This window comes from Prionailurus viverrinus, chromosome E1, assembly GCF_022837055.1.
Source record: "Prionailurus viverrinus isolate Anna chromosome E1, UM_Priviv_1.0, whole genome shotgun sequence".
Lineage (NCBI taxonomy): Eukaryota > Metazoa > Chordata > Mammalia > Carnivora > Felidae > Prionailurus > Prionailurus viverrinus.
The window spans coordinates 4,115,768-4,129,353 of record NC_062574.1 but is presented as its reverse complement, the minus strand read 5'-3'; the positions used below and the strand labels follow the sequence as shown (position 1 = coordinate 4,129,353).

At 47.8% G+C, this 13,586-nt stretch overlaps 1 protein-coding gene across 7 annotated transcripts in view; it reads right to left on the bottom strand.

Annotated features, from left to right (window-relative positions):
* Positions 1-13,586, bottom strand: part of CFAP52 (cilia and flagella associated protein 52) — a 45,142-nt gene that overhangs the window by 1,834 nt on the left and 29,722 nt on the right. For 2 of the 7 annotated variants that reach the window (XM_047831704.1, XM_047831707.1), the window contains exons 9-13: positions 11,354-11,502; positions 8,800-8,945; positions 6,023-6,174; positions 3,368-3,470; positions 32-143 (exon numbers count right to left, since the gene is read on the bottom strand). In XM_047831704.1, coding sequence (XP_047687660.1) covers positions 32-143; positions 3,368-3,470; positions 6,023-6,174; positions 8,800-8,945; positions 11,354-11,502 — 662 coding nt within the window. Of the gene's footprint in view, positions 1-31; positions 144-3,367; positions 3,471-5,380; positions 5,866-6,022; positions 6,175-8,799; positions 8,946-9,653; positions 9,728-11,353; positions 11,503-13,586 lie in introns of those variants that run through there. The other 5 variants (XR_007146655.1, XR_007146656.1, XM_047831705.1 and 2 more) reach the window with 5 other exon arrangements.

The following is a 13,586-nucleotide window of genomic DNA, read 5'->3' as shown; positions in this document are numbered from 1 at the left end:
CTCGGCTTTCTGTTCCCATCCCATGACTAACCTGTGACAAAGTGCACTCCTTGCATGGTGATATCCATTCCGTTGATTGACCCGGACAAGGAACCTTCCAACTCTCTGATCACTGACCCATCAAATACTTCCCAGTAAGCAATCTGGAATTCAGAAAAAAAGCAGCATTAGGCAGGACTCAGCTCGGTGGAAGCATCCGTGTGCGTGCTAAGAAAAAGATAAGAAAAAGACGATTCTACTTTATATAGAAGGCGGCAAAAATACACCCTGGGATGATATATCGGCTGAAATTATAAATAGGCTCAAGCAGGGGGTGGAGAAGCCATTTTAATATTTTCAGCGTTGGTTTTTAAATTTGCATTCTATTTAGAGGGATGTGGATCTGCCAGGAGGCCCGGATTGTGACAGAAAGTGCTTTTGGTGAGAGTAAGCACTTGGGGGTCCGAAGCATAAGCTGTAAAAGAAGGAAGAAAACAGCCATCATGTCCACTCCCCCACTTCGGCTCTTAGAGGAGGACCACACGTCAGGTGTGGTGGAAGGCAGGCCCCCTCTCCAGCTGCTTGGGGAATGGGGGGTCCAGAGAGTTCTGCAGGCACCGGTCCCTGTGGCTGATGCCCCGCGCCGCCCCCCCCCCCCCGCCCCCCCCGATTTGCAACTTTCTCTTCTGCCTCAAAGCAGTGAAACATCCCACAGGGTGGGGTCCAGAGGCAAACTGGTAATATGGCCTCCTCCTGGGGAGGCGAACTAGGTCAGGGGGGTCGGGGGTGGGGGGCTCAAGGGAGGGAGATTTTTCTCTGAATATATTGCTTTTATAGTCTTTGAACTTTGAAACTTGTAAACGTACAACCGATTCAAAAAGAGAATTTCTTTCCGGGCACCTGGATGGATCCATCGGTTAAGCATCTGACTCCTGATTTCAGCTCAGGTCATGATCTCATGGTTGGTTGTGAGATCGAGCCCTGCTTTCGGATCCATCCTGGGCATGGAGACTGCTTAAGATTCTCTCTGTCCCTCAGCCTCTGCCCCTCTCCTGCGTGCTCTTTCTCCCTCTCAAAGAAAGAAAGAAGGAAAGAAAGAAAGAAAGAAAGAAAGAAAGAAAGAAAGAAAGAAAGAAAGAAAAGGAAAGAAAGAAGGAAAGAAGGAAAGAAAGAAGGAAAGAAGGAAGGAAAGAAAGAAAGGAAAAATTCTTTCTTTTTTAAAATTTTTTTTTTCAACGTTTTATTTTATTTTTGGGACAGAGAGAGACAGAGCATGAACGGGGGAGGGGCAGAGAGAGAGGGAGACACAGAATCGGAAACAGGCTCCAGGCTCCAAGCCATCAGCCCAGAGCCTGACACAGGGCTCGAACTCACAGACCGCGAGATCGTGACCTGGCTGAAGTCGGACGCTTAACCGACTGCGCCACCCAGGTGCCCCGGAAAAATTCTTTCTAAACAAAGCACTTGACCAGGATTTAGGAGTGTGAACCTAGACATGCATTTCACCTCTTTCTCTTGTCTCGTGTTGACAGAAATTTGCTATATTCTAGTCATTACTCCAGGAATCTATATTCCTCTGAATTTAGCTAGAAATTGTGTATGCTATTTTAAAAAGGTTTTTTTTTTTTTTTTGGCTAATTTATTAATTTCTATTGATGCTTGATTGCTTTCACAAAAAGTCATTTTTGTAGGAATAGCATAAAGGGGTGTAGAAACATGCCCAGATCCTCATTTCTCGGGAATCACATCCACGTAGGTGGCTAGCTGGTGTTTGCTTACCTGCTCTCTTGGCCAAAGCCAAAGTGGCCGTCTTCCAGGCAGCCTTATGGCACCTCGGGATTTCTCTCTACCTGGGATGGTCTTCCCTGAGAGCTAAGCATGGTGAGGTCTCAACTCAAATGTCACCTCCTTAAAGGAGGCCTTCACCGACCATCCTAGCGAAAGCAGCTTCTGTCCACCCAGCCGGGATTCCGTAACCTATTGTTTCCTTTTTATCCCTTTCACCATCTGATGTCATCTTTGTTCACAGATTGCCCACTGTTCATGGACATGTTCGTTTACACGTGTCCTGGCCAATCTATCCCCTCCCGCCCGCCATAGCTGCATAAAGGTGGCTGGCTCCATGATGGCAGGGACCTTGTCATGTCCCCAGCCCTGATGGCGGTTGTACTGATTTGTGATTTATGCTTGGAATATTCTGGTGAAAATTCCCCAATGAGGACGGTAAAGTGTTTCAAGTCTCATAACCTGAACCCTGGAATATGGGAAATATGACAAGAATCTAGAAACTTTCTGAACCACATATAATAGCATTTATGGTGACGTCATGATTAACTTCCTAATATCCTTCTGCCCCAGTTCCAAGAGGAAGGCTACTTAAATCAGAAGTGAAACACAGGGTTGACGGGGCGGGCAGACATAGCCCAGTTTGGGTGGACAGACACAAAGAAACTAGCAAGGCCAACCTACAGAGACCAGAGTGAGGCAGAGCTCCGGGCCCCCCACAACATTCTGTCTGCATCAGACAAATCCTGGCCGGCACCGGGTGGCATTTCTTGGATTTTTTATGACACAATGTCTTCAGGACAGTAGTTCCCAATCATCTGGGAATGGGAAAAAGCCCCATTCCTAGATTCTGTCTCTCACACTGGGGGAGCAGAGAGAGGGAAACACAAAATGTTGTATTTTTCCTACAATATTTATATACTTTTAACTCAACTTTTTCTGTAGCTGGTAAAAAAGATAACTACACAATCTCTTCTTCAATGATCTCAAAGTCATCTCAAAGTCTGAATTAGGCGAACCCAAATCCAGTAATTGAAGGTGCAGTTAGACAAAGACCTGGCTGATCAGACATGGTGGTGGGGGGGGGTAGATGACACAACAGCCTTTTGCTTGCTCTAAGAGGGAAGGTTCTCCCCAAAAGAGACACCAGTCTCTACCCAAGGACGTGGACTCCCCAGCTAATGATGACGCAGAGGGGATGAGCAACAAGGAGCTCTATTATCATTCAGTTTGAATGTAGCCCAAGGACAACTGGTTTGGGCAATGCCATCCTGGCCTCAGAAATCCCCTAACAATAATTAGCAATGCTTACCGAGTAGCTACCATGTGCCAGGCCCCCTGCTATTGGCCTTACATGGCCTTACGTGGCCTTAAAGTCACGCTCACCGCAAGTGTGAACTGAGTGGTGTCATTTCCACGCTACAGACAAAGAAGCAAAGGCACCAAGAGCTGATGCGGCATCTCCAAAGTGGCGCCGCTGATCGACAGCAAAACCATGTCTGAACTCGTGGGGCTCGACTCCAGAGCCTGCACCCTCAGCCGCAACACTTCGCTGCTTCTCTCACGTGCCAGAAGGACCCCGACTCTTGTTGGGAGGACTTACCTTTCTGTCTGTGCCACTGGTGATGATCTGGAACTCTTCGGGGTGGTAACAAACACACTGGAATAAGGTGTTTGCCAGGATCATCTGATTCCTCCGAAGACGCCTGAAAACAATTAGACGCAAAAGCTGCGAAGCTTGACTTTCCCTTCCCTAGAAAATGCATTTACTCTTCAGCCTGGATTTGGCACAAGCTTGGATTGGGTTGGTTTATCTAACCCAGAGATACTTCCTGCTACTCTGCCTGCTCCACTCTGGAGTCCTCCCAATGCACCTACGGGGCCTCAGAAGATACCGGGCAGGCCCTTTTCCAAAGACAAAGCACAGAACTCCGGGGGAAGCCTCAAGTTCCAATGAGAACAGAAGAGGCTGAATTCGGAGTCAACCTGCTGTCTTGCACACAAGCCACCATATTCTTGAGGCCGCCATTTTGAAGCCAAGTTTCCCACCACCTGAGTGGCAGCGTGGGGGGCAGCTTTTTCAACACGGATATTCTTGAGCCTTCCCTGTGGGGATTTGGATCTAGCAGGCTGGGAAGAGGCCACAGATGGGCAATTTCCGTCAGCGTGCCAGTTGACTGTCATGTGCGAAACAGTTTGGGAGCCACTGCCTGAGACACCGTGCTGACAAACACGTAAATGTTGCTTCTCCTTCCCTGGGAGATGGGTGGCCATCTCCCAGGCTGGGCTCTACAGGCTAAAAAGAAATGCACGCCCTGCATAGTTCCTTCTCACTATGGAACTTTTCAAATATGGTATCTGGGCTGACTGTTCTTTAGAGATTTTGGCACAAATTAACCAAATAGTCCCGCCATACAACAGGAAGGCTTCAGCAATTTGAGGTGGTCACAAACAATCCATGGAAATATGTTTAGACACATCCTCCCTTCTAGTTCCGTATTTTCCCAGGGGGGAGTTCGGGTGTAGGCTAAGAACCCCTGCAAGCGTGGTCCTTGAACCAGGGGCATCCCTGGGGAGCTGGTTAGAAATGCGGGATCTTGGGGCGCCTGGGTGGTTCAGTCGGTTAAATGACCGACTTCAGCTCAGGTCTTGATCTCACGGTTCATGGGTGTGAGCCCCGTGTGGGGCTCTGTGCTGACAGCTCAGAGCCTGGAGCCTGCTTGGGATTCTGTGTCTCCCTCTCTCTCTGCCCCTCCCCAGCTTGTTCTCTGTCTCTCCCTCTCTCCAAATAAATAAATAAACTAAAAAAAAAAGAAAAATGCAGAATCTGAGGCATCCCCTCTGGACCTTCTGAATACAAATCTACATTTTCACAAGAGCTCCAGGGACTTCAAATGCACATCAAAGTGAGGAGACACAAAGGAGACAGAGGTTTTGTTTTTGTTTTTTTTCTTTAAGATTTTTAAAATGTTTGTTTATTTTGAAAGAGAGAGAGAGAGAGAGCATGAGAGGCAGAGAGAGAGGGAGACACAGAACCCAAAGCAGACTCCAGGCTCTGAGCTGTCAGCACAGAGCCCGATGTGGGGCTTGAACCCATAAACCATGAGATCATGACCTGAGCTGAAGTCGGACAGCTAACCGACTGAGCCACACAAGCACCCCTGGTTTTTGTTTTTTAATATATGAAACAAAAAGTGTTCTGCCTTTGCCTTAATTCCCACTCTCTTCTCTGCAATCTAGAATGTTCCATATTCTTTTGCAATATCTATATCCATATCTCCATTTAGGTCTCTTTTCTCCCACTTCTGGACTTATTCAAGTCTCTCTAATGCAGTCAGATACAGAGGCAAGGCATCTTAGGAGTAGTAGAGGTGTGTTGGGTGAGGGGAGGGTTAGGGGAAGAGGGTCTAATTCTAAATAAAAACACAGGGGCGCCTGGGTGGCTCAGTCGGTTAAGCGTCTGACTTTGGCTCAGGTCACGATCTCCCAGTTCATGAGTTTGGGCCCCGCGTTGGGCTCTGTGCTGATAGCTCGGAGCCTGGAGCCTGCTTTGGAGTCTGTGTCTCCCTCTTTCTCCGACCCTCCCCTGTTCACACTCTGTCTCTCTGTCTCTCTGTCTCTCTCAGGAAATGAATAAACATTTTTTTAAAAATCTAAATAAAAACACACAGCCAAATGCTTATAGTTAAAAAAAAAAAAAAATTGCCCTTGAAAATCCTTTGCGTGGCTCCAATAGTAAGAGTTCACATGCTTTGGTCTAGTCATCTTGGAGTCGGGTGCTCTTACGGGGGCTGTGTCAGGCTCCCAGCATCAAGAGGGCCCTGGGAACGGGGCTGGCTCAGGGGAGGGGCTAGACTCACACCACCCCCCCTCTTCCACCTCTCACGGCAAGCTCATTCTGGGTTCCACTGCACAGAACAAGAGAAACTGCCTGCCTCATTACTTCCCTTCTCCCTTTTTGGGGGAGAGGGGATGCTTAGAATTGTATTTGCATACGTTAAATCATGCTTCGCCGTATGTGTCCAGGAAGCTACTTCCCCATGCATCCAGAATCTTCCAACATCCAGCTTGTCCGGGACACTGCACCCTTTCTACCAGCATCTGTAAACCCTCAGCAGGCACAGAGGAAAATGGCTTCAGATGAACATCCCCTTCCTGTTGCCTCAAAGGAGATCTCTACCCTTTGTTCAGATCTTCTCTCAGTGAAATGCTGGAATCACTGGGTTTTGGGTCAGATTGTCCTGTCACAGCTACTTACACAAGGTCCCAAATGATGCAAGTGCCATCCGTGCTGGCTGTGACACACTCCAGGTTGTTGTTCTTCACCCTGATGCAGGACACAGAGGATTTGTGCTCCTTCAGGGCCTCCTCCAGCTTCTGGGTCTGGCAGCCTATCTGCCACACCCTCACCTGAAAGCCACAAAGCACAGGCTTTCAACACAAACTTGGGACTTCGGGAGGGATTAAAAACAAACAAACAAGCAAACAAACACTCCGTGAGCTTTTCCACCTCTGCTGTGCTTGACTTGTTTTTGTAAATTCCCTGCTCTGATCTCAGTTGAGTGGGGTGGGACTGCTGGGAGCAGGAAAGTCCTTCCACGGAGCCAGGAGAACACTACCAATGATCCTACACTTGGATCTACTTTCAAGGCTGAGAAATTTACCAGACACCTGCTGCTACACCAAGTGAAATAACAGGTCTGCTCATTTGTGCTGAGCACCGCTCTCAGACATCTGGTGCCCCCAGGAAATCTCCCGGGGGCCCAGAGCCGTATTTAAAGTTCACATCAGCTGCTCAGGGTTAATCATTTCAAATCGATGGGTCTCAGCCTCATCGGAGCCAACGCCCACTTTCTACGGCAAATATTTTCCGACCCTCCCCCCCCCCCACACTCTACTATCCTGAAGTGAAATTCATAGGTCATAGGTCCTACACACAAAATTTCAAAACAGTCCATATGATGCCCTACCTGTAATAAAAAGAATACGTAAGAGGAAAGCTATTGTATGTCCTGTGATAAACATTCTGTCACAACTGTACCAGAAAGCACAATAGTGTAGCCGGATGCTTATACTTTCTTACAGTGAGTATGTTGGACTTGTAAAAAAAAAAAAAAAAAAAAAGACAGAGAGAGCAGAGGTTATCTTGTGTAAGTAATATGAGATAACACAAGAATAGTAAGTCCTGGTGAACCCCCGTCCAGAAACTAGCGTCAGGGTAAGTCATAACAGATTTATTTGTACCTGAAAGAGGAAAATAACCATAAACAAAGCAAGAGAAACATTCTAAGATACTTCCTTAGTAAGGCAGATGAGGAGGCATGAGGTTTTCCCAAATGAGCTGTGCCATATTCATTTCTCTGGTGTCCAAATAATTGCCCGTGTCCTGACACAGGATGAGATAATGATTACTGCCAGAGAAAATGAATCTCTAACTTTGTGATCCCACTACATCGGGAGGCACACATTCGGTCTTTAGCAAGAGTAATACTCAAATTTTCCAACTACTATGGTGGGGGCACCGGCCAAACAGCACCCAGGCCTGGAATGTGGGGTGTTCTGAGTATTAGCCCTTTGGTTAGGGGATTGCAGGGGGGTTGGGGTATGTTTGGGCCAGGGGAGGAGCTAAGTGGTGGGACTGGGGTCTTTGCAACTCAGCCAAGGCCATTTGCCAATGAAAATGGAATTATAGGTGCTTGAGAATTTCAGGAACTACTGAACTCATAGCACTGCACACCCACTGACCAGCAGCCCTGGTCTCCAGCACTTGACAAAGACCTTGGAGACTATGTCTTCTGGAAGGAGGGTCTGTAAGAGCTGAGGAGGGGATGGGAGCAAGGGCTGACATGGTGTTCTGAAAAGATTTCTGAACAGGGACAAAGGCAATGAATTTGTCATGTGTGATTTCCTCCGGCAGCTCTCCACAGCTCGGGCTCAGGCACCTAGAAGCTGATGGTCTGGCACAAGCCAAGTTTGGGCATCAGCAGGGCAGGTGCCCCCAAAGGCTGAGGGATCAAGCAGGATGCTGATAGTGTCAGCAACAGCGTGGTTGAAGAGATGGGGGAAGGGATCAAAGCCCTTGCGGGACTGGTGGGCAGACAGCTGGGGAGGCTCCAGGGCCAGATGCGTCTATGGAGCACCTGCCCCGTGGCTAGCCCACACGGAGATGTGCTTGGAATGTAAAATATGCATCAGATTTCAAAGACTTGGTGCAAAATAGTGTGAAACATCTCATTGATTGGAGTATTGTTATCTTCCCTTTACATGTAAGAAACCAAAGCACAGAGAGGTTCAAGAGCATGCCCCAGGTCATACAGTGGGGATGGGGCAGAAGTGAAACACGACTCTCGAACTCAAACGCTCAGCCACAAGTCTGCTTGGCCCAAACTCTGCGAAAGGCCACATCAAGATGCTGTCTCTTTCTTCTCCCTGACAAGTTATTCCTACATTAGCATGAAGAAAGGAAAGGAAATGTCCTATGTTGAGAAAGGAAGGCTTTGGGGGCAGGAGACAAGTTGGGGAGTGGGGAGGGGGTGCACTGAGGTGAACGTGTGGGTGGAAGGTATTTAAGGCTCGTCCAAAGGATGGAAGGGAAGGTCAAGTGTACCAACTTTAAAATAACAGTCAAATATCTGGGTAGATGAAAGAAGTGATTCTAAAAATAGCATCTCCTTAAAAGATAAGATGAAGACAATTTATGTAACTATAGTCTTTGAAGGAAAAGAACAAGTATTCCAAAACTCTGGCCAAACACCAACTTGGATTCGTGGCTTCATGCCATACAGAACGCTTCATGTCTGTATCTTAAATGTTCTTTTGTGACTAAATATAGCTCTCTGTGTGTTTGTATTATTAGAACTTTCGTTTATGATGTATCTGATAGGGTTTCTTCAAAAATCTTAATTTGGTCCTGCCTGACTCCTACTATAGGTCAAAAAAAAAAAAAAATCAAGTCCGTGGCCTCTTACAAGGAAGGCTGTTGGTCGGTCTACACCTAGGGCCCCTGTAAAAACATTCTGCTTTCAAGAAAAATACCTCCCCTTCCCCACCGCCGCTGATGACCCTTTTACAGTCACTGGTGGTAGCGATAGCTGTCACTCCGATCCTGTGGGCGTTGTTAATGACATACATCAACCGGCCCGTCTCTGGGGCGAAGGCTCGGATTCTACCGTCGTCCCACGCTGGCGTGGAAGGGGAACAAAAAGCAGGCAGCATCAGTATACTCCTACTCTCTGTGAAGACTGTAGCTCTCATAATCACAAAGGAGTCAGGACTGGGGAGCAGTGGTGGTGACGGAGGAAAGAGACCAGTCTCCCACAACTCCCTGGAATCGTATCCCTCTTTCCACTGACTCCCCAAACCGGCCACACCTGGCTGGAGGAAATGGCTGGCTTGCCTTAGTTGAATCTGCCTCTAGCTGCACCCCATCCCAGGAGAAAACATTTTTATGGGGGGGGGGGGAGAAGAAGGAGGCCATTTCCCACCTCTCCCAGCTCTCCCAGAGCTGCAGATCTTGTACATTTGATTGGCTAGCTGATACTGCACCTGGGGTGGGGAATTTAATATCTCCAAACACATGTTGGCTTCCTACCCTTCCCTCTTTAAACCCGATGCTCCTTCCCCAACTCCTGCCATCTTTCCCATCTCAATAGAAGTTGCCACCATCCATCCAGTTGTTTAAGCCAAGAGTTTCAGTCATCCTTGATTCCTCTCTATTCCATCCACCCAACTCCACCCAACGCAACCCAACATCCAGCAGCAAGCTCCACCAACTCTAGACCTAAAAAACATCCTGAATCTGGCCACTTCTCAACCCTTCCGCTGGGCCTACCCTCATCCAAGCCACCAGCATCTCTCTCCTGGGTTGTTGTAACAGCTTCCTCCTTGGCCTCAGACTCTTGCTCCCTTCAAGGAATGACCTATGCAGGGGCCTGGGTGCACTTCTTAAAATCACGTAGACTCCCTGATCAAGAAAGTTCAAAAGGTTTTCTCACTACACTTAACAATTCAACTCCTTTATCCTCCTTTATCCTTTATCCTACTCTCCACTCCCTACCTAGCTCCCCACCTTCTCCTACCTCTCCCTCAACCGTGACCCCCACCCTACCCACTGAGCTCCAGGCACACTGGCTTCTTTCTGTTCCTCAAATACTCTAAGTGATTTCCCCCCTCAGGGCCTCTGCCCTTGCTGTTCCCTCTGCCTGGAATGCTCTTCCCCCAGGTCTTCATGCGGCTGGCTCCTTCTCATCAGCCTTAGTGTCACCTCTGGATCTTTGCAATTTTCAATAAAATGTCCAAGGTAAATCCCATTTCGGCAAAGACTTGAGAAGAGAGGGGGTGAAGGGAGTGAGTCACAGGGCTCCCCCGGTGAAAGAACAACCCAGGCAGATGGAATGTCCAGAGCGAAGGCCCTGTGCACCTTGTGCCTGAGGGATAGCAAAAAAGCAAGCGTGGCCAGAAGGGGTGAATGGTAAGAGACAGAGTCAGTGTTAAAAAGGTGGAGGTGGGGAAGGAGAGAAGGTCACAGAGGGGCCTTGGAGGCATCTGCAGGGATGTAGGAGTGAACCCTAGAAATGGCACGATCGGACTCACATCTTAAAAAGAATTTACTGGCTTCTGTGTTGACTGCAGACTGGGGGAGAGGGGTGGTGGGGAAGAACAGAGGTCGGGAGCCGTGGAAGAAAGCTGCTCGGATAATCTAGGGGATGGTGGTGGCTGAGACAAGGGAGGAGATGAGAAGCAGTCTGAAGTGAAGGCCATTAGAGGGAAATGCTGTAAGCCCGGAGCTCCCGGTGGTGGCTGCTGTGTGGGAAGACATGCCCGAAGGAGAAGACAATGGAGAGGAAACAGAACCAGGAAAAGAGGGGCTGAGATGGGCTCCTGATATCACCACTACAACAGCTACTCCTAAAGATACTTTTAACTCTTCCCTGATGTGAACACACGAACTTAACGTTTTGGCCACTGGGGAAATTTGCTTAGGATGTGAACATAAGATGATATTGAGAAATTATTATTTCATGGCAAAATATTATTTTTAGGGATGTACGCCAAAGTATTTAGAGGTGGAATATCATGGTGTCCGTGCTCTATGTTAAAATGCTTTGGCGTGGAAGGATCAGCTGAGTGAAAAACGAATTCCCTTTGAGGCATAACACAGTTTAAGTCAGGTTTTTAATCTCTCAAATAACCAAAGGGGTTGTTAACATAGGTGCCCGCGACTCGCCAAGGCCTCAGATCCGTTTGGTAACCGAATTGCCAAATCCCCCTACTGGAGAGAAGGCTGCACGCTATATGCAGACATTTTGGGGGAAGAGAGATTGCTCTTTGGTCATTCTGAGCTCAGAAAGCCTCCCGGCGGGAAGGGAACTCTAAGGAGGGGCTGGATTAGAAGCAAGGAGGGGCAGGCTAGACCACGGGGCGCTGCTCCCGGGTATCCACCCGGAGAAACCGGCGTTGAACGAGAAGGCCAACTCCCAAAGCCACAGCCGGCACCCGCGCCAAAGCCTGACAAGGACTACATTGCCAGAAACGATGTCGACGGTGCCAGAAATAATGTCAACTGTGCCGGAAATGACGTCAACGTTACCGGAAATGATGCTCTTGCCGTCTCTCATGAAGTCGATGCCGTGGCAGGTCATGTTGGGCACGGTGATCCGCAGCAGCTCCCGGTTGGATAGCGTGTGCCACACCCTGATGTCTTTCTTGGCACAGGTGGCAAACAGCTCGGCGGTGCCACTGCAAAGGAGCCACGGCGAGAATAAAGAGGTGCAGCCTTACGCGACGCATACTGTTTCTTAGAGGCGCGTTTGACTCGCCAATGTATTGCACGAGGATATAGGGAAGGTCGCCTTTTAGGCTCCACATATCTCAAAGTCTGATGGCCTTACAGAAACCTCGTGTAAAATGGCATTCAATGCCCACACATCACCTGTGGGCCATCTTTTGTAGCCCTTTCCCCGGGAGGATGGGTTGGGAGGAAGTTGCCCAAAAGGAAAATGTCAATTTCCAAGTCTTTAAATGTCCTGGTGGACAGGAGATCAAATGGGTCTGTGGAATATTGATATTAAGACAAGCTAAACAAAACTTCTCCTGTAAAGCAGATAATCGTTAACAATTTCAAAGACAAAAATGACACGTGTGCTAGACTGCACGCCTGCAGATAACCTAAAGCATTACTTTGCTTGGTTGTGAGAAAATATGGGGCTCTGGACAAGGACGTGAACCCAGAGCGATTGGTTTGTCCGCATTTTTTTTTTTTAAAGGACAACTTGTAAATATAGTGAAAAACACCATGATGTCAAAAATTACAGGTTATTCCAATTTGGATCAGAAAAAGAATACTGGGGTAAAGCCCACCTGCTTTATAGATATGAATTTATAGCTACAGCCTCTGTGGGGGCTGAGCTAACTTCTAGATACAAGGGCTTCTCAAGAAATCTCTACATTTCATCAAAGGCACATTCAGGAAAAGAGAGTCCCTCTCCCATACACTTTGGAATTAATAAAAAGTGGATCTTTTCTGTATACTTAGCTTTGGGGCTTGGAGAAAAACAATTATAATGTGGGCTAGAAACAATTATAATGTGGGCTAGTTACTTAGAAAGAGTGACTGCTGGAGGGGTGCCTGAGTGGCTCAGTTGGTTAAGCATCTGACTCTTGATTTTGGCTCAGGTCTTGATCCCAGGGTTGTGGGATCAAGCCCCTCATGGAGCCCCACATTGGGCTCTGCACCGCGTGTGGAGTCTGCTTAAGATTCTCTCTCACTCTTCCTCTGCCCCTCTTCCCCTGCTCGCATGTGCTCTCTCTCTCTCTCTCTCTCTCTCTCAAAACCCAACAAATAAATAATAATAAAATAAACTAGAGAGGCTTTATATAGGACACTGCCTTCAGTGAACGACCCCCTCCTGTGAGGAAAGTGAGGTTTTAAAGAGGCATATGGACTCCTTGTGAAAATCAAATATCACAGAATGGGCACACCTAGAGAACTTTCCAAACTCTTCCTACCCTTGATGGACAGTCTACTTTTTCAGGAGTCTAGTCAAGACATTAGCTCTTCAAGGAGCAGACTGTCCCTAGTTTAGGATCTGAAAGGTTAAGTTCCAGAAGGAAACTGGGTGGATCGAGATGGCGTATCAGGCCCGGGTGCCTCCCGTCTACAAGCCCCTAAAATAAAGACACAGATAAAGATGACAGAGAGAGGGGTAGAGGTAGAAGATGCAGAAGTAGATATGGGAAAGCAGGAGAGATTACCGTCGAATAGGCCAGAAATATTGAGGACAACGAGAAATCAGCCAGATAGAATCTGCGAAGAAACAGAACTGGAGAGAGATACGGAATATTAAAATCACGAACAAACGGTACTTCTTGTAATGTTGGGAGCAGTGAAGCCACACTAACCTTCCCACAGACAACAGTTACGAACACTGGATTGAATTCATGACAACAGGGACCCCGAATCCTAAAGACAATGAAGACATTTGAAAGTAAACAGAAATCAAGGAGTGTTCGCTCTTGTAAAAGGGCAACCGGAAAGGGTTCAGAATCATTACTGTGTTGCTGGCTAATTCGAAGGTTAGCCAGCGGTAGCCACACAAAAAAGTGGCAGAGAAACCGGAGCCTCACCAGCTACAGATATGCAGAGATCAGAGTTAAGGCCTAGAAAATTAAAAGGGGAAATCATGGCAGCAAGAGACCCACCGGGATAAAACCTAAACTCAGATTATCAACACTGCCCAAATTCCCATCTGATAGCTAAATTCTGCGTGCATAGGAGAACCCCCAAGAGGAAGAAAAAGCAGAGACCAGAAGGAACTCTACTT